At 44.2% G+C, this 19,909-nt stretch overlaps 1 protein-coding gene across 2 annotated transcripts; it reads left to right on the top strand.

Moving 5' to 3' along the window:
• The first annotated feature begins 5,761 nt into the window (after nucleotides 1-5,761).
• On the top strand, nucleotides 5,762-19,702 carry LOC144610336 (pituitary homeobox 3-like). Of its 2 annotated transcripts, none has more exons than XM_078428952.1 (3): nucleotides 5,762-6,205; nucleotides 17,847-18,055; nucleotides 19,117-19,702. In XM_078428952.1, exons 1-3 carry the CDS (start codon nucleotides 6,088-6,090, stop codon nucleotides 19,651-19,653), a joined length of 864 nt encoding a protein of 287 aa, XP_078285078.1. In that variant the 5' UTR covers nucleotides 5,762-6,087; the 3' UTR covers nucleotides 19,654-19,702. The 2 variants fall into 2 exon arrangements, with proteins under 2 accessions (XP_078285078.1, XP_078285077.1); XM_078428951.1 differs by lacking the exon at nucleotides 5,762-6,205 and adding an exon at nucleotides 15,550-15,874.
• Nucleotides 19,703-19,909: the final 207 nt, after the last annotated feature.

Genomic DNA, 19,909 nt, shown 5'->3' with positions numbered 1-19,909 from the left:
CGGGGGGAGGGAGTTTTGGGAGAGATATAAGAAAATAACTGCAGATGCTGGTACAAATCGATTTATTCACAAAATGCTGGAGTAACTCCGCAGATCAGGCAGCATCTTGGGAGAGAAGGAATGGGTGACGTTTCGGGTCGAGACCCTGGAGAGATAATTGGAAAGGTGACGGAAAGAGCTGGAGAATGGGACTGAGAGGATTGTTCAAATAGGAAATGGTACGCTTTGAATGGGCCGAATGGCCTAATTATGTGATCCTAGGATTCCAAATGGCAGCTTATCCGGTCGCAATGTTTCTTTAAAATAGATTCTTGCCTGGTTCATGTTGCAAGAACGGTCTCAGCGGCCCACCCATTCGTGAACTTTAAAAGTGAATAAGATACTTCCGAATTACCATTGCCTACTGTGATGTGCTTAAAATCAGGCGAGAGCTTATATTGGAAGGGTACCGAATTGAAACGTCAGGCTTCCCTCTCGATCGTTGCTATCTAAAAACTGCCAAGTGCCTTCGTCGCTTTAATATTAAGACACTAATATAATATTAGGGTGTTTCTATCGTGCATTCTTGAGGAATTTCATCACTTTGTATTGGTATTGGTGCTAACATTGGAAGAGGAGACAACATTTTTTCTCTATCCTACTGAGCTAAACTTTCAGCATCTGCATCAGAAATTAATTGAGAGAACGCGGAGAGATGTTGACCTGAGATTCCTGTTTATTCAATCGGAAGATTTTTATTGACTTCAACTAAATGACTTCAAATTTCCCCAGAACAGTGTTTGTGTGTCGGGGAGAGTAGGTCGGGAGGGGGTGGGGGGGTGCTTTGTTTCTATAATATTCTGCATAATTATTCGGTTTGCCATTTTGTTGCATGCAACACAAAATAACATCTCTCCCACTGACGGGAAGTGGCGACGCACTGGGTGGTCGTGGATGGTGTGGGGGTTCGTTTTAACGTTGCCAACATGGATTTGATCTGACTCGGATCATGCTTTGAGCAGAGCTGAGGTAATATTTATGTGAAGGTATCCAGTTTCTGCCAAGAGACCAAGTTATTCCTGAAGAATAACTCTTAATAATAACTCCGAAGAAAGGTCCAGACCAGAAACGTCACCTATCCATGTCAATAGACAATAGGTATAGGCCATTCGGCCCTTCGAGCCAGCACCGCCATTCAATGTGATCATGGCTGATCATTCTCAATCAGTACCCCGTTCCTGCCTTCTCCCCATACCCCCTGACTCCGCTATCCTTAACAGCTCTATCCAGCTCTCTCTTGAATGCATTCAGAGAATTGTCCTCCACTGCCTTCTGAGGCAGAGAATTCCACAGATTCACAACTCTCTGACTGAAAAAATGTCCCGCAGAGATGCTGCCTGACCCGCCGAATTACTCCAACATGTGCCCTTTTTTTAAATAAACCAGCATCTGCAGCCTTTTGTGTTTAAAAGTTATCCCTCCCCTCGGCTAACTCAGATGTTCACTGCTGTGTGTATGCACGGGTTTATCGATTGTTTCTACCTGAAATTATATTTCAGTCGGAAGGGTCCCGACTCGAAACGTCACCGATCCATGTGCTCCAGAGATAAGCTCGTAAAATCATGTCATAGGAGCAGAAGTAGGCTATTCGCTTCATTCCAGTCTACTCCGCCACCCAATCATGGCTGGTCTACCTTTCCCTCCCAACCCCCATTCTCCTGCCTTCTCGCCACAACCCTTGACATCTTTACCAATCAAGTCACTGTTATCTGCTTTAAAAATACCCAATGATTTAGCCAATGACTCGACGCTGCCTGACCCCTTGAGTTACTCCAGAACTTCGAGTCCCTTTTATTATATACATTAATTTAAGACCCGTTGAGTTACTCTAGAACTTTTAGTCACTTTATTATATTTCATTAATTTAACAATCGAGTTTTTCTTAATGAACCTCGTGGGACTAGGGGCAAGACTTACTTCTGACACCGATTTAACTCTTTCGCAGTCTCAACATTTAGAAACATAGAAAATAGGTGCAGGAGTAGGCCATTCGGCCCTTCGAGCCTGCACCGCCATTCAATATGATCATGGCTGATCATCCAACTCAGTATCCCGTACCTGCCTTCTCTCCATACCCCCTGATCCCTTTAGCCACAAGGGTCACATCTAACTCCGTCTTAAATATAGCCAATGAACTGGCCTCAACTACCTTCTGTGGCAGAGAATTCTACAGATTCACCACTCTCTGTGTGAAGAAATGTTTTCTCATCTCGGTCCTAAAAGACTTCCCCCTTATCCTTAAGCTGTGACCCCTGGTTCTGGACTTCCCCAACATCGGAAACAATCTTCCCGCATCTAGCCTCTCCAACCCCTTAAGAATTTTATATGTTTCTATAAGATCCCCCCTCAGTCTTCTAAATTCCAGCGAGTATAAGCCTAGTCTATCCAGTCTTTCTTCATATGAAAGTCCTGCCATCCCAGGGATCAATCTGGCGAACCTTCTCTGTACTCCCTCTAAGGCTAGAATGTCTTTCCTCAGATTAGGAGACCAAAACTTTAAGAGGAAAAGATGGAGCTTCCTTCCTTATTGAGTACCCCACCCCATCTCTGCCCTCTGTCCCCGCCGCCCCCGATCCCTTTCTTATACTGACAAGTGTAAAAAATTGTTAAATTCTCTGGTTGTAAAAAAGTACCAGAATCCATCAGCGAGATTAAAAATCCAGTTTACCGGGATTGGGTCTTCAGAAACAATTACAAGCCACATTCTCAAGGTTACTGCGGGTCAAATGAGACTTGGGATATATCCCAAGACAAAAATCGCCTTCACTCCCTCTCGAAAATGACCGGGACCTGGAAACCACCAAATTAGCCGCCGTCTGTGCCCCTGAGTGAAGCTTTGTGAGGCCTGCATTTGAAGTTCCTAAGGAGAGAGTAAAACCTGCCAGACTCCGTCAAAAATTATATGCTCAGTTCCAGATATTTCTCCCGCCTCTGTTTTAGTTAGGAAACTGTGGCTTCCGCGAGAGTAAATATAACTTTAATCAGCACTCCTATTCCAATGACTCAGAAACTAATTTCTCCTATTCGCTTTGCATACATGTTTCGACATAACCAGTCAATTGCATGGAGATATTCAAAGTGCAACAATTATATTGATTCGCCTTTTTTATTTCCAATCCGCACTATTTCGGTAAAATGTGTAGGAAGGAAGTGCAGATGCTGGATTAAACCGAAGATAGACATAAAATACTGGAGTAACTCGGCGGGTCAGACAGCATCTCTGAAGAAAAGGAATAGGTGACATTTCGGGTCGAGACCCTTCCTCGGTCAGACTAAGGTGCAGCTCCCTCGTCTTGCACTGTTTATTTAGAAATAAAGATAGGTGCGCATTTCGAAGAAACGATTAAACAAAGAATTGCAAATGCTGAAGATAGACACAAAATTCTGGAGTAGCTCAGCGGGACGGGCAGCATCTCTGGAGAGAAGCAATGGGTGACGTTTCGGGTCGAGACCCTTCTTCAGACAGAAAATCACGGGAAGGGGAAACGAGGGAAATAGCTGGTTTAGACCAGAGATAGACGCAAAGTCCTGGAGTAACTCAGTGGGTCAGTCAGCAGCCTGAAGAAGGGTCCCGGCCCGAAAAGCCACCCATCATTTTTTTCCAGAGATGCTACCTAACCCGTTGATTTACTCCAGCACTTCGATCGATTGGCAGATGTATCCCGCCTTCGCAGTATTCTATATTGGCGGATTGACTTCTACCCATTCTGATTTAGATCATTCCCCTTCGTGTGGGAAACGTGCAGTTTTTACACCGCCCTTACGAGTGAAGGCCATCAGCAAGAAATGTATCGTAGCTCTTGGTCACGAGACCTTCGGCATTGACATGAGACAACTTCATCAGTCTCATTAATATTAATGCCGCTGCTCTCTTTATACAACAAATATGACTTGAAAATGAAAGGCGGCTAGTAATTTATGCTCGATTCCCATATTAGGAAACACGATGCAGTTCAAAGTTATTTTTCAATAACGTAGAGAGAGCCAATTGACAGATGCAATATATGCAAATCCGGGTCTGGAAGCGCAAATTATCATCTGCAAACATTGAACAGTAATTCCATCTGCCCTAGCGCTCCCCTCTTGCCTCCGAGTCCCATAATGAGTTTTCCGAATTGCGAACTGACAGATATCTTAATCAAGTCAAATCCCCAAAATTAATTCGCGATGCGCCATGCAAATGTCTCTTCCAGTCCCCACCCCGCTCAGACCAAAAAAAAATAGTCCAATCATCTGGTAAATATCCAGGGTATTACATTGTAATAATCGAGCCGTTTTCAATAGCAAATGTGACTTTAATAATTGATACGAGTCCAAAAAATAATAATAATTTTACTTTGATGTCACATTATAATTTTTTTTAAATCAGCGTATAAATTGAGTTGAGAGTCAGATTCGGGTAGATGTTCTACATTATGTGTATTGTTACGGGATATACTGAACCCGGATATTCCACACGAATAGAGTCTGAACATCAGACTTTAAAGAAGGTGTTTATTCACAAAATGCTGGAGTAACTCAGCAGGCCAGGCACCATCTCAGGAGAGAAGGAATGGGTGACGTTTCGGGTCGAGACCCTTCTTCAGACTGACTTTAAAGAAAGTCGGCAGTATTTCTATCCCGAAGGCTGCAATTATTTGCCGATGTTTCAGTGACAATAGTGCTGAAGTGGTCCTTGACTCCGTCTTTCTTGCAAGGCGTTTCTCCTATCAAAGTAGTCATACATCCACCGTGCATGGATACTTCCAGAGAGGACAACCCATCAAGAATGCCGAATGCGATCTCGCCTCACCCTTCTTCCTGTTCACTTGTAAACTCGCCAAACCACTTGGGAGTCCAGGAGATAGTTATTAATCCCAAACTCTCCCCCCCCCCCCCCCCCCCCCCCCCCAGGATCACGCTCGTGTTCATTCCGTTCTTAACACTTTGACAGTCTTAAATGCCCCCCCCCCCCCCCCCCCCATATCCTGGCTGGTAATCTACCTTCAGCGACGACATCGCCATTCACATGTTTAAACAAAAAATGTATCTGGTAAATTGCCCAAAATTGCTCAAGCAGAAGGTTATTTGTAATCGCAGTAGCGGGTTGATTCTGAAGGCAGACCTCAAAGCCAGTCTCGCTCTTTGAGTTTTGGTTAGATTGCGGATCTGAAATCAGCAGCGTGGAATGTTGATCTTGGACAGAACTAGATATGATACACGTCAAGGCAACAATCCGATGCATCGACGTTGGTTATTATCTTGTACGGTGTATTCCACTCAACACCTGGGGTAGGCCCTTGCTTCTGTACAGTAGACGTGCCTGTACACAGATTTACACAATAGCGAAGGAGATGCTGTTCCGCTGACGACTGACAAGACTGTCAAGTATTTTACTGGCCTTGCAGGAAAGAAGCTGTTTGGTTTTGCGAAGACTTTCACCAGATTCGAAACCATAGAAACGCGTCTTGTATGTGTCGTATTACCGTTTTCAATATTAAAGTTGAAGAATATTTCAACACAAAAACATAAAGTAACTGCCATACAAATCCAAACACGCTGTCAGCATCTTCTGACGGTACCTGGGTGACGTGAGAATTATTTCCAAGTTTGCGATTACCTCTTGAAACGTTTCTGAAACATCAGTCGTTTTCAACACTGGATAAACTCAGCTTCCAGGAAAATAAAGGAAACCGTTCAAGAGAAACCAATCGGCTGTGTTATTTGGAGGAAGAGACACAAAATGCTGGAGTAACTCAGCGGGACAGGCAGCATCTCTGGGTAAAAGGAATGGGTGACGTTTCGGGTCGAGACCCTTCCTCGGACTGTATTATTTGGTCAAGTGTCTTTAAAAAATGTAAATTGGGGTTAAAAAAAAAAGATCTGAACGCACGTGAAAATGTCAATGGGTGTCTGAGAAAGATTGCACAGCGACCTGAGACTCCTTTTTCGACTCCCGTTTCGTTGGGCATTAGGACCGGCCAGTGATGTTCTCTCTCTCTCTCTCTCTCACTCTCTCTCCAGCTTCTAAACCTCGCTTTTCGCCGTTTGTAGGATTAAATTCTTCGAATGGAAATCCCCACACTTGAGATTGCCGACCTGGACTGCCCACATCAGAAGCTGCGCCTTTCGCGAGAGGCAACGCGTTTGGAATCAGAGAACGGTTCCAGTCAGCAGGAAAAGTACGGTAAAGAAACAGTGGCAGTGGGAAAAGACCAATAAACAGGATACAGTAGAGACTGGGAATCTTGCAGTTGTAACCCCCCCCCAACCTCTCCCCGGACCCTATCGCAAATCATGTTTCATTTTCAAAACAGGGGGCACCTGGTGAAACGATAAATAAACCGGAGCTCTTTCTTGTGCTAAGCTTCAGAAAAAGGCCAACGGAAGTGCAGCGAGTTCAGTATAAAACCGGGATAATTAATGCAAGCTTTGTAAATGTAAAATGCATTGGGTCTTTAATACGTAACACACTTTGAATGGAATTACATCTGGTCGGCTGGGCTCAATAATCTGCTTCTATATTCTTAATATCATTTAACGTATTTTGACCCAAGGTGCGAATTTATTTATTTTCAGATTGAAATGTTGCTGCTCCGTTTAACTTTGTAGACCCCCACCCCCACCCACCCAATGTAATGATTGAACTAGATTTAAAAAAATCGAACGGCCAGTTGGGGTCTGAAGAAGGATCTCGATTTCGGGTCTGAAGAAGGATCTCGACCCGAAACGTCACCCATTCCTTCCACCCAGAGATGCAGCCTGTCCCGCTGAGTTACTCCAGCACTTTGTGTCTACATTTAAGGGGAAACTCCACAGACAGAGGGGAATAAAGGATTGTCAGTCAGGATCCGATTGGCGCCGGGAATTTATGTGAATCATAGACGAGTTGAACTAATGTAAACAATGTACAGTATTCACGAATATTCGCTCTATGAATTCGCTCACTGAGTACACAGTATTTTAAAAGGTCGTTGAACACACTCTCTCTACCCTATAAATCAATGGAGCGGATGGGGTGACACCTCGTATTATTTTTACGAGATATTACGAAGGACCTTTATTTATAGTGGACATCGTGCTAACCTGCAGTAATCATCATTACGGCAGCGTCGGGTTACTAATGTGATTGAATTTACTGGCTGCTGATTTTCGCAAGCCTGTAATAAATTAACCGGGCGGATCTCAGCCCTTTGCTCGGTACCCAGTGCCTGCAAAATCCTTCTCCCTCAACTGGTGTCAGATGAGCGATCCATTAAAGACTCCGCGGCGCCCACATGTAACACAATACACTGTACCAACAAGTTAACCTGTCGGTCATGCGAGGATTGCATGTCAGAATTTATATTATATCGTTAAGTTAGCAATGAATGAAAACATTTAACGCCTCGGTCATAAGACGTTAATGGACCCGCATTGTCATTTTCACATATTACACGCTGTCCGAAAATAATTGGGACAACTTCACTTCGTAAAATAAAGCGTCCGATTAAACTGGCCTATTTTTAATATTCATGTTGAGTTCTGGTTATTTCAAGTGAAATTGGAAGACAAAGTACACTTATTTTTCACATTAATTGTCGAAGATGGACACAAAATGCTGCACTAACAGCGGGTCAAGCAGCATCTCTGGTGAACAGGAATAGGCAACATTCAGGGTTGAGACCCTTCTTCAGACTGTTAATTATTAATTGTCGAGATGATTCGCCACTTATGTTTTATATATGTATGTGTGTGTGTGTATATATATATATATATATATATATATATATAAATGCTGGAGTAACTCAGCAGGTCAGACAACATCTCAGGAGAGAAGGATTTGTACCAGCATATGCAGCTATTTTCTTATATTTTATATATATATATATATAAAATATAAGAAAATAACTGCATATGCTGGTACAAATCCTTCTCTCCTGAGATGCTGCCTGACCTGCTGAGTTACTGCAGCATTTTGTGTGTATATATATATATATAAACACACACGTGTACATATATATACATACATGTGCACATAAACATACACACAAACACACACACACACACATTCACATATATGTCATGATTTTCCAGGTGCTTTCCCTTGATTATGTTCCTATGGAATATACAGTGAATTAATAAATGGAATAATGGTACAACGTAGTTCATAATAACAGGTCGCCCATTAAACAAACGCTTTGCCACTGCCGTGACTCCAACGCCACGACAATAAATCAGCCCGCTTGAATAACATTTAAAAATAAATAAAAAGAAGGAAAATGTTGGTTCATGTCCTGTAAGTAATCACTGTAAAGGGAACAGGATATGCCATCTTGGGGGTGAAGGGGATTAAACCAAAACCGACTGCTTGAAATCAGAGAGAGATTTGTATTCGCTGTTTCTATTCAGCGAATACACAAAATGCTGCAGTAACAGCGGGTCAAGCAGCATCTCTGGTGAACAGGAATAGGTAACGTTCAGGGTTGAGACCCTTCTTCAGACTGTTCATTATTAATTGTCCAGTTGATTCGCCACTTATGTTTTATATATCTGTGTGTATACGTGTACATATATATGCATACATGTACACAAACACACACACACATTCACATATATATATGATTTTCCAGGTGCTTTCACGGCGAGGAAGAACAGTTCGTCGGAAGGATTAAAGTCATTTTTAATGTATACTAGACTGTTGGGCCCAAACCTCTCCTGCATTGGTGCAGCACCCTCTCCTTCCCCTTCCTCTCTCTCCTCAACCACCCCCCCCCCCCCCCTCTCCCTTCTCCCCCACTCTCCCCTTCCCCCCTCCCCCCCTCCTTTTAAACTTTAAAATGTGAATAACTTAAAAAATATAAGACCGATTTCAATAAAACGACTTGCATTATCACTAAAGTGACAATGGCCAGTAAGGTGGGCCTAAAATTGTCGCGCTATCGTGTACCGTTTTGGCTGAAGTTCAGTCACAAACAAGATAACAAACGAGAGTTTTAGTTATATAGATTTCACGTTTCAAATGGCAACGATGGAGATCAAGGCGAATGATACTTCCCAATCGTGCTACTGGGAGGTAGAGGCGGACCTGCTGTTTAATTCATATTAAAACCCGTGAACGCGAGTCGGCGTTCGCACTGCTCGTAGTATCTCTTGGCGTGAGTGATCTGTGAGCTTCATCGAACACAAATGAACTGATATCACATGACTTCATTGACCGCATCCGTGTAACCTTGTGCAGACTGCATCATTTGTACGCTTGTGAACATCGGGGCCGCTTACCGCCGGGGATACACTGGCCTCATTCAACTGGTACTTGACTTTTGAACTGTGCCACTGGAGAGCACAAACCTCATGCCGAGGTGGTCAGCTCCTGAGTCAATCTATTGCAAAGAGCCGTATTCAACTCCGAAATCTAATCAAAGCCGCAGGTACAAAGTGCACCCCGCAACAAAAAAAAACCCCACTCACCGTACACTAAACGTGTAGGAAGGATGCTGGTTTTTATAGACAGAAAATTTCACACACTTTGGACGTGAATCTATAAAACTGAAGGCTTTATTCATGGGTCACGGGTCAGGGAGAGTTTTGCGGTGGTCTCGTCAATAAATGCTCCAATAAATTGTCCTCCCTTTGGGCCTGAATGTTGAAACATGAAGGGGAAATCTTCTGACGCTGCAGTCAGAGGTGTGCATGAAACTAAACATTGCAGAAGAGCAGGGAACCAAAGCACTTTCAAAGCACCAAGGAATCATTATGTGGCGGACAGAACCGCAGTTGCTGGTTTAAACCGAAGATAGACAGAGGGGAAAAAAACGGAGTGACTCAGCGGGTCAGGCAGCATCTCTGGAGAGAAAAGAAATATTGTGAAAATGATTGGAGAATCATTATTGTATTCATTCAGTCCAGAGCGGCAGCGAGAATTATTCCCCGATCCGATGAATATTAGCAGAACAGATAGGGGTGGTAAAGGGCACTCTGGGGGAGAGAGAGAACATACAGCGTTTTCGTCCTCAATCGAACTCCTGAAACCGTAGAAACAGGGAACAGCAGACGCTGGTTTACACAAAGGGACACATAGTGCTGGAGTAACTCAGCGGGTCAGGCAGCATCTCTGTAGAACATGGATAGGTGACGTTTCGGGTCGAGAAAACGTACAACCGGAGATAAAGTACAACCGTATGTTTTAATATCTAAATTATTATTTTTTAAGTATGGAGACATTCCTGGCAAGATCAGGGGTTCAACTCTCCTAAATACTGTTTACGCAAGGAATGTGGCTGCATTATGAAACCCAGTGACAGGCGAACTATCTCGCCCCGAGTTGCGGTAAGACATATAATGAGATCTCCCGTCTGCTTTATTTACCGCGCTGACTTCTGTTCATGTACAATAGCGATTCTCCGTCAAGCCGGTTTTATATCACTGGAACACACAAAAAGAGATATGCCGAGACCATTTGGTCCGTCGAGACTGATCCACCATTCAACGCGATAATGACTGGTCTGTGAACTAGCACTGAACACTGCTTATAGCTCTTCAAAGCCAGATTTAAAATTAGCAACTAACCACCTTCAATTTTGTGGCTCGATTTCCCCGTTGCAATCCCGTATCCCTTGATTCTCATCATCAGTCTGAAGAAGGGTCTCGACCCGAAACGTCACCCATTCCTTCTCTCCTGAGATGCTGCCTGACCTGCTGAGTTACTCCAGCATTTTGTGAATAAATACCTTCGATTTGTACCAGCATCTGCAGTTATTTTCTTATACTACACAGTGGACATCTCGATTGCAATCATCTATCGTCTTCCCGCTGATCGACACAAAATGCTGGAGTAACTCAGCAACATCTCCGGATAGAGGTAATGGGTGACGTTTCGGGTCGAGACCCTTCTTCAGACCCTTCTTCAGTGTCTCGATCCGAACCGTCTCTCCAGAGATGCTGCCTGTCCCGCTGAGTTACTCCAGCAATTTGCGTCAATCTTCGGTTTAAACCAGCATCTGCAGTTCCTTCCTACACGTATAGCCTTTCGGCTGACACGACAATAGCTCTTCACTGTACCTCGGTACACGTGACAATAAACAAAACCAAACAATTTCAGTCTGAAACGTCTGAAGAAGGGTCTCGACCCGAACCCTTACCCATTCCTTGTCTCCAGACATGCTGCCTGTCCCGCTGAGTTGCTCCGGCAATTTGTGTCTGTCTTAAACTAAACAATTGTCTGTTGATCATCTCTCTGACCATCAGCGTGTGGAAGGAAGTGTTTTCTAACTTCACCCTAGCTTTGTTTTTTTTGACCAGTCCGCCTCGTCTTAGTCTCCCCAACCAGCGGGGACAATTTCCCTCTATTTACCATATCAATCGATAAAGTAAATCAAATCATTCTGAATTGAAGAGGCCTCCAGTTTGTGCCATCTCTCCGAGTAATTGAATCTTGGGGATCCGAATACCATTCTGGAAATCTGTACTGAAGTCCTTCAAAGGACAATATATCATTCCCAACTCTGCTCTCTGCGCCAAGATCTGCTCTTTGTTCCACAGGTGTGGTCCAACCAGGGCTTTGTCTACCTGCAGTTCCTTAGATATAAAGGCCGGATTCCTGGCAGCCTTTTTGATTATTTTCTGCGCCCTCTTGTAATATTTGATCGTACAAATAAATTAAAGTATCTGGATATCATCCCTTTAACATTTCACCGTTTACGAATATCTGGCACGGGCGGGGGTGGGTGAGGGGGCTGGGGAAGGGGAACGTGTACGAAGGAACTGCAGATGCTGGTTTAAACCGATGATAAGACACAAAAAGCTGGAGTAACTCAGGGATAAGGCAGCATCTCTGGAGAGAAGGAATGGGTGACGTTACGGACTGGTTAGGGATAAGGGAAATGAGAGATATGGACGGTGATGTGATCATTCATTGTTCTTTATCTCTCCACATCACCGTCTATATTTCTCGTTTCCCTTATCCCTAACAAGTCTGAAGAAGGGTCTCGACCCGAAGCGTCACCCTTTCCTTCTCTCCAGAGATGCTGCCTGTCCCGCTGAGTTACTCCGGCTTTCTGTGTCTATCTTGAGGAAGAGGATTGATGGAAAGATTGTTTTTAGATTAGAAGTATTAAGAGAATCAACGTATCACTAAATGTTGGAGTAACTCAGCGGGTCAGGCAGCATCTCAGGAGAGAAGGAATGGGTGACGTTTCGGGTCGAGACCATTCTTCAGACTGATGAAGAGAATCAAGGGGATAAGGGATTGCAACGGGGAAATGGCGCGGAGGTGCAATGGAATCTACCACCATGTTATTGAAAGGTGGAGGAGAAACGAAGACTGGAGGAGCTTGTTCCTGCCTCTACTTTGGATGTAATTATGTGCTGACTCCACTTCTTGTTTTCGAAGATCCGTAGCGTGAAGAGAAAAGCTGGAAACGTTAATCGTCGGCATGGAAAAGGTTTCGAGCAACAACAAAAAAACGAAGTGCAGGAGGAGAGACACGAAAAGCCGGAGTAACTCAGCCAGTCAGATAGCATATTTGGAGAAAACGAATAGGTGACATTTCGGGTCGAGACCCTTCTTCATACTCCAGAGATGCTGCCTGACCCGCTGAGTTACTCCAGCTTTTTGTGTCTGTCTTCGGTTTAAACCAGCATCTGCAGTTCCTTCCAACACAAAGAGCTGGATGATCTCGGCAGGTCAGACAGCATCTGTGGAGGGAAATGGACAGGTTCGCCTTTAAACGGTGGAGTGTTTAGTTTTGTTTTAGTGACTGAGTTTTGTTTAGAGGGATATGGGTCAAACGCGGACAAATGTGACCAATATGCCCCTTTAAGCTAGACCTATTTGCCCGCGCTTGCCCCATATTCCCTCGAAACCTCGTATTGGAGGGAACCGCAGTTTACACCGAAGATAGACACAAAATGCTGGAGTAACTCAGCGGGTCAGGCAGAATCTCTGGAGAGAAGGAATAGGTGACGTTTCGGGTCGAGACCCTTCCTCAGACTAAAACCTGGATCCCTCTAAACCTTCCTTTAATATGAACATGGTTATATAGAGATGTTGAACACTGATTATTATCGGTAAAGCAAAAGGGTACGGATATATTTAGGATTTGTACCAGCATCTGCAGCTATTTTCTTACAATATATTTAGGAAACGTATTCAACGCTTCGGAGGGGGGGTTCTTTTCAACAAATAAAGCGGAACGCTTCCACCGGCAGGACAATGACAGAGACCACAGGTTCAGGGTGTTTGGTAACACAAGGCCCAGAGTGACTGAGGAGGTTTTTCCATTTACCTCACATTTTGTTATGATTGTAAGGGGGATAGAAACAAATACAATCGGGGTTTTTTTCGTCAGAAAGAAAACGGATAAATACTTAAAAAGAAGAAAATAACTGTTCTCTGGAATAAAAAAAAGATCAGGGTAGTAGGTCTCCTGAATGGGGCGTTCCTTGGAAGAGCCAGTCCACAGTCGATGGGCCAAATGGTCCTCAGCGCCGCACGGTTCACTTATCACGTTTTAGTTATCAATCGCTCAAAAGTACTGAAGGTGATCTTGAAGCGTAGGGTTTGTCATGAAGATTCGAAGGGTAATAATTCAGTCTTGTCCACAAAATTATTCTTTCTTGAAACAAATTACGTTGAAATAGTTCACTGGTGGCTGCAGCAACACGCCGCCCTTGGCATGTAGCACAGTAAGTGAGCCATCTTTCTGCTATTAGCTGCTTCACAGCGGCCATTTGGTGAGCAGTGATTCACACTTGGCAGGTCTCACTCCATAATAACCGAGAGGGCCAATTTAATGCGAATGTGCAAAAAGGAACTGCAGATGCAGTTTAATCTTGGCTATGGGTCAGGTCACCAGCGGGTCGTTTCATTCACTCGCCCATGCAACTAGCTACCCCATTTGTACTAATCCACACCGACGTGAAGCCATTAACTTCAAAGGCTGGCATCTTGCCTTGGCACCATTCCCTTCTCCCAGTCGCCACACAGAGCTAGCGAGGGCTTCTTGTTTGCGGAGAGATGACCTGGCAGCCTGACAAGACTAACAAACAGATTCCTTCCAAAACAATGGTGCGTTGAAGTCCAAAGATCCAACAGAGCTTATTAAGTACTTCAATCATTCCAAAGGTTGAGGGGGCATGACATCACGTTTGAAACTATTCTCAACGTCGCCCCTCCCCAGCCCCCCATAAGAAACGTTAACAACAGCTGTACACTGTTGACGTCTGTTCAATAGCCGAGTCGGGAGTAGGTATCTTTGTGATTTTGGACATCTTTTGTGCGTTTACAAATGCCTGTGCACTGTTGAATACAACTGTGTGGTTTAGTATAACGCAGCCAACTCTCTCAGTCTACGTGAGATCAAACTGTAACAGTCAGGGGCCACAGTTTAAGAATAAGGGGTAGGCCATTTAGAACGGAGATGAGGAAAAACTTTTTCAGTCAGAGAGTTGAAAATTTGTGGAATTCTCTGCCTCAGAAGGCAGTGGAGGCCAATTCTCTGCATGCATTCAAGAGAGAGCTAGATCGAGCTCTTAAGGATAGCGGAGTCATGGGGAATGGGGAGAAGGCAGGAACGGGGTACTGATTGAGAATGATCAGCCATGATCAGATTGAATGGCGGTGCTGGCTCGAAGGGCCGAATGGCCTCCTCCTGCACCTATTGTCTGTTGTCAAATGCAAATTCGATGGAATTAACAAATTATGAAATGAAACGCTGGCACATTTAAACACAAAATGTCATCTAAATTCTCAGCTCCTAAAACCAGCGGGTACGTCGCTCACTTCCCACATTTTGTCCAGTGCAGAATTTCAACCCACATATTGCAGCAACCTTACACGATGCAGAAAGTATAGGGCGACAATACAATAGACAATAGGTGCAGGAGGAGGCCATTCGGCCCTTCGAGCCAGCACCGCCATTCAACGTGATCATTCATGGCTGATCATTCTCAATCAGTACCCCGTTCCTGCCTTCTCCCCATACCCCCCTGACTCCGCTATCCTTAAGAGCTCTATCTAGCTCTCTCTTGAATGCATTCAGAGAATTTGCCTCCACTGCCTTCTGAGGCAGAGAATTCCACAGATTCACAACTCTCTGACTGAAAAAGTTCTTCCTCATCTCAGTTCTAATACTTTGCAAGTTCAAATTGAACTGAAACGTGAAGGGTCTGGGCTTGAGGAGAATTCAAAGGAGTTTTTTAAAAATATATATGTGAGACGCAAGAGTAGTGGCGGCTGGAACTTTCCTGGCGGATTCACTCCGACAGCTGCTCCCTCGTGGACACCCATCTGCACCAAAGCATCACGAGTCAATTATTACTGGCAGACTGTGGAGCCAATGCCGGGCCGCGCAGCCTTGCGATGTTTCATCCAACGACCACCAGTTACCAATCCGTGGAATGCGTGGCCGGCATTTCCTCCCGCTGGCTGCCATCAACCGTCCCCTTGTCTCCACCCACCTGCCTCCACCTCGCCCGCTCCCCACCCCCCCCTCCCCGCAACCAACCCAACGCGCTTTCGTCCAATCCCACTACTCTCTGTCCAAATGGACAGCAAAGGGGAACAGCCGTCTCGACGAATAGGCCGGGAAAAAGACTGAGCTTTGGAATTAGCAGCTGAGATTAAGGGGGGGACCGAGGGACAAAAACACATATCAGGGATAAGGGGGTAAAAAAAAGAGAGGTCTATTCTTTCTGACAATCTGCATGGAACATCTGAAGGCTCGTTTTTGTTCATAAAAAAAACCTTGCCCTGGTTCAACTTGGAGTAGGTACAGCATGGCAGCAACTTCTCTCAAGTCACTGCAGAGCTCAGCTGGGAATAATAGTTCTTTCGGGATCAGGCATTTGGCTGGGACGCCGAACAGCGAAAGTGGAGGTAAGAAGGATGAGTTTTTTAAAAATCTGTGCTTAGCCAAAACTGACGAGCAGAACGGTGCTCAAACTTCAACCACGCTTCGCAGAATTACAGACAATTATCTTAATTACAGCGCACGTACTTTATGTTTTATGTAATGGTACACGATTTTTTTTTGTAAAAATTATTACGAGGTGAAAGCGATTAAAGTTGTGCTGACTGCTATTTAATTGAACGGCTTGTTTCGCCTGTTCGAGTTTGCGATTATCAAGGAGATATGTGGCTGGTATTCGGCCTGATTTGGTGAAGTCAACAACTCCAAAATGGAAGTAAATACGAACATACATTTAGATCTCAATGCGTGAATTACACACCTTGACAAGAATCATAAGGCCGTCACATTTTGGGAAGAAAAAGTAATTAAGAGGAAATGGTTTGTCTGACTGCAGTCGGGGAAATGTTCTGCGATTACTCCGTCTTTAATATCTACACACTGATCTATGATATATATATTGTCATAACCCTCAGCTGTATATTATGATCAGCTTTGGTACATTCGGTGTTCATACACACTCTACTAGTCATGTTACAAGAGACTAATCCTGGACATCATGTACCAAGGCCGATCACAACGCACAAGGCACTTATATAACGTAATATCCCTGGTATATTAAATCTGATCACCGGGTATTAACCGCGGTACGGACACACTAACCTTGAGCACAATCGCCCTGCAAAAACCATAGTTGTACGAAACGGACTCTAGTCATAATATATCAAATTCAATCAAAGGTTTTAGCTATGATTGCGATAGATTACTATGGAGCACAATGCATTAAAACGATATCGGATCACAATAGTTTGTAACAATTTTCGAGAAGCAGCATTATGTAGGAAACATCTCACAAAAGAACATTTTACAAACCATAAATGCATATTTTCAGTAATATGCTGGGGTGTAAATGAGATAATTTGTGAACCATTTCACTTCAAATAAACACTCAAACGACCAGTTCCATAAACTCCCAAATTACAATCCAATAATAACTGAATGTTATTGCAGAGAAATATATTCAGATATTCCCAAAGCGAATTTTTCAATTTAATAATTAACTGCAAATACCGCAAATCAGAGAACTCGCTTGTCCTAAACGGCATTGTTACATACGTAGAAGAAATAGCACGGTTTGCATTGCATGCAAGGAAAAAAACAAACAGTATCTGTGGCAGCATTCTGCGTATTTGAAGATAACGAAGCTATAATATTTCGATTACTGCTTGTACTCACCGAAGTACCCGCATTGCAATGGTTCAACGCGCCTGTAAATTAAACGGACCAAATCAAGAGAAAGCATCTCAAATTCGAAAGAAAAACTGCTTCCAACAACAAAATAATCACCTTAAACTTCAATTTTAATTTTTATCCCTTTTAATCTTTCTTGGTTTAGACTAAAAGATCCTGGGATGCAGTGACAAGATGGGCTACTCCTGGGCGGTCTGAGACCGTCACGTTTCCAATCTCCTGGTCATTTGAAAGAAAACGAAATATCTTTTTTATTCCCAAATCGAAATAACTCCAGGAAGCTACCTGGGAAACGCTACAAATCCCGTGCAGCCGGTGTTTACCTGAAATTATATTCGTTTAAATTATCCAGCCGAAGCGGTATAAATTTAGATCGACGATCTTGGCCAATTTTAATGCCTGGTTTGTGAGAAAGGTTGAACAAATCAATGGCGCTCGTAGGTCTGTTTGTTTGAACGATTTAATGTCCCAAACCGAACCATAACGCTTAAGCGTTTGCCATTTAATGGGCTGCCTTTAAATACTGAGTATAAACAGCGTGTAATCGGATTTTCAAAATATAGATCATGAAATGTTAACACTAAGGTGAGGAGATTCTTAATGCATTGTGACTGGAGTCGTATTTTCGATAACAAAGGATGTGCCACAACACTTGCCCACTGGTATTTCTTTTATTTTAATTCCCGCCAGGAGAGAGCGGGCAGCTCCGCCGGTGTAAATCAGATGACTCGGGCTCGGAGGACAACTCCGCCAAAAAGAAGCAGCGAAGGCAGAGAACACACTTCACAAGCCAACAGCTGCAAGAACTGGAGGCGACTTTCCAGAGGAATCGCTATCCAGACATGTCCACCCGAGAGGAAATAGCGGTGTGGACAAACCTCACCGAGGCCAGGATCAGGGTAAATATCACACGCTTTTTTAAAAAGTTTTATTTCGGGTTGTTGATTACTTCAAAAGCAATTTGAACTTTATAACTGCAATTTAAATGTTAAGGAATTTTCAGCACAAGCAGGTTGAGTTAAATGCAAAATCTCTCCGTGTTATTCTGGTGACAAATACGAACGGAGTCAATGATTCAAACTACCCATCTTTGCAATCATCCGAAGACAGACGCAAAGCGTTGGAGTAACTCAGTGGGTTGGTCAGGCAGCATCTCTGGAGAAATGGAATAGTTGACGTTTCGGGTCGAGACCTTTCTTCCCACTAGTTCAACTGATCGAAATCAACTAGTTCAATCGGCTGGTTGCAAAACCCTGCGATGGCTCCTTAGCTCAGTTTTATTACCCCGACGTTAAGATATTCAATAAGAGGCATCACGAATCTAAAACCTATCAAGCCCGAATCTCGCAGTTCCTCAAGCAGTATTACTGATTTTTCTACGTAATTTCAGTCGAATAAAAGGTGTCGCGATTACATCCCGGTAAACAGTTTGAATGCACTAGGGTTTTAATTTTTTGGTTAAGGCGCCGCGATTGTAGATACAAGAGACTGCAGATGCTGCAATATTGAGCAAAACGAAATGAGCGAAGTGCTGGAGGAACTCAGCGGGCCAGGCAGCAACTGGGGAGGGAATGGATAGGCGACGTTTCGGGTCGGGACCCTTCTTCAGGCACCCTGAATGTGCATGAACGTGCAAAATTGTGTCAGCAATGAATAATTCTGTTAAATGGATCTGCAGTTTTGTGTCACAAAATCCGGCTGCAATACTTTATCGAGGGGGACGATGGTGCAAAATCTACTGTCTATTAAAACACTGTCTATTAAAATGTCTGAAGAAGGGTCTCGACCCGAAACGTCACCTATTCATTTCCCCCAGAGATGCTGCCTGACCACACTGAGTTACTCCAGCATTTTGTGTCTACCTACGATTTAGAGTTTATTGTCTCTCTTTTCATCTCCAACTATTTGTGCATTGTGAATGAACCTTTGTTTTTGTTTTTATTTGCTTTGGTCTGGACAGGTGTGGTTTAAAAATCGTAGAGCGAAGTGGAGGAAGCGGGAGCGCCACCAACAAACTGAACTGTGCAAGACTGGGTTTGGAGCTCCGTTCAACGGGCTGGTCCAACCCTACGAGGACATGTACTCCGGGTATTCATACAATAATTGGGCCACCAAAGGACTCGGCACCAATCCCATCTCCGCCAAAGGTTTTTCCTTCTTCAATTCCATGAATGTGAACTCGTTGTCATCGCAAGCCATGTTTTCCGCCCCCAACTCCATCCCTTCCATGGCTATGGTCCCTTCCGCTTTACCTGGCACAAGCTTGAACAACTTGAACAGCCTTGGCGGCCCTTCGTTGAACACAGCGGTCGCTGCCTCTCCTTGCCCCTACGGATCTAGCTCGAGTCCATACGTGTACCGGGACAACTGCAACACCAGCCTGGCCAGCCTGAGACTCCGAGCCAAGCATCACTCCTCGACATTCAGCTACGGGCCGGTGCAAAACCCTGCTCCCAACCTCAGCCCCTGTCAGTATGCAGTGGATCGACCAGTATAAAACGGACTTCGTGTTTTGCACGCCGCATTCTTGGGGCGACCGCATTTGTGGGGGGGGGGGGGGGGCGCGATTGGGGAAATGGGGAGGGGTGGGGGAGGTAATGATCAGTGCTGACTTCTCGAGCGAGACTATAATTAGATAATACCAAAACACTCGGTTATAGACTGCAGAATGACCCGAGAGAGAGTGTCCAGCGCGTTTAAGATATGGCCAGCCATTGGCCTCATCGTGTACAGCCGCTGGATAACCTGATCTC

This window comes from Rhinoraja longicauda, chromosome 36 (genome assembly GCF_053455715.1).
Source record: "Rhinoraja longicauda isolate Sanriku21f chromosome 36, sRhiLon1.1, whole genome shotgun sequence".
Classification (NCBI taxonomy): domain Eukaryota; kingdom Metazoa; phylum Chordata; class Chondrichthyes; order Rajiformes; family Arhynchobatidae; genus Rhinoraja; species Rhinoraja longicauda.
This window is presented reverse-complemented; position numbering and strand designations above follow the sequence as displayed.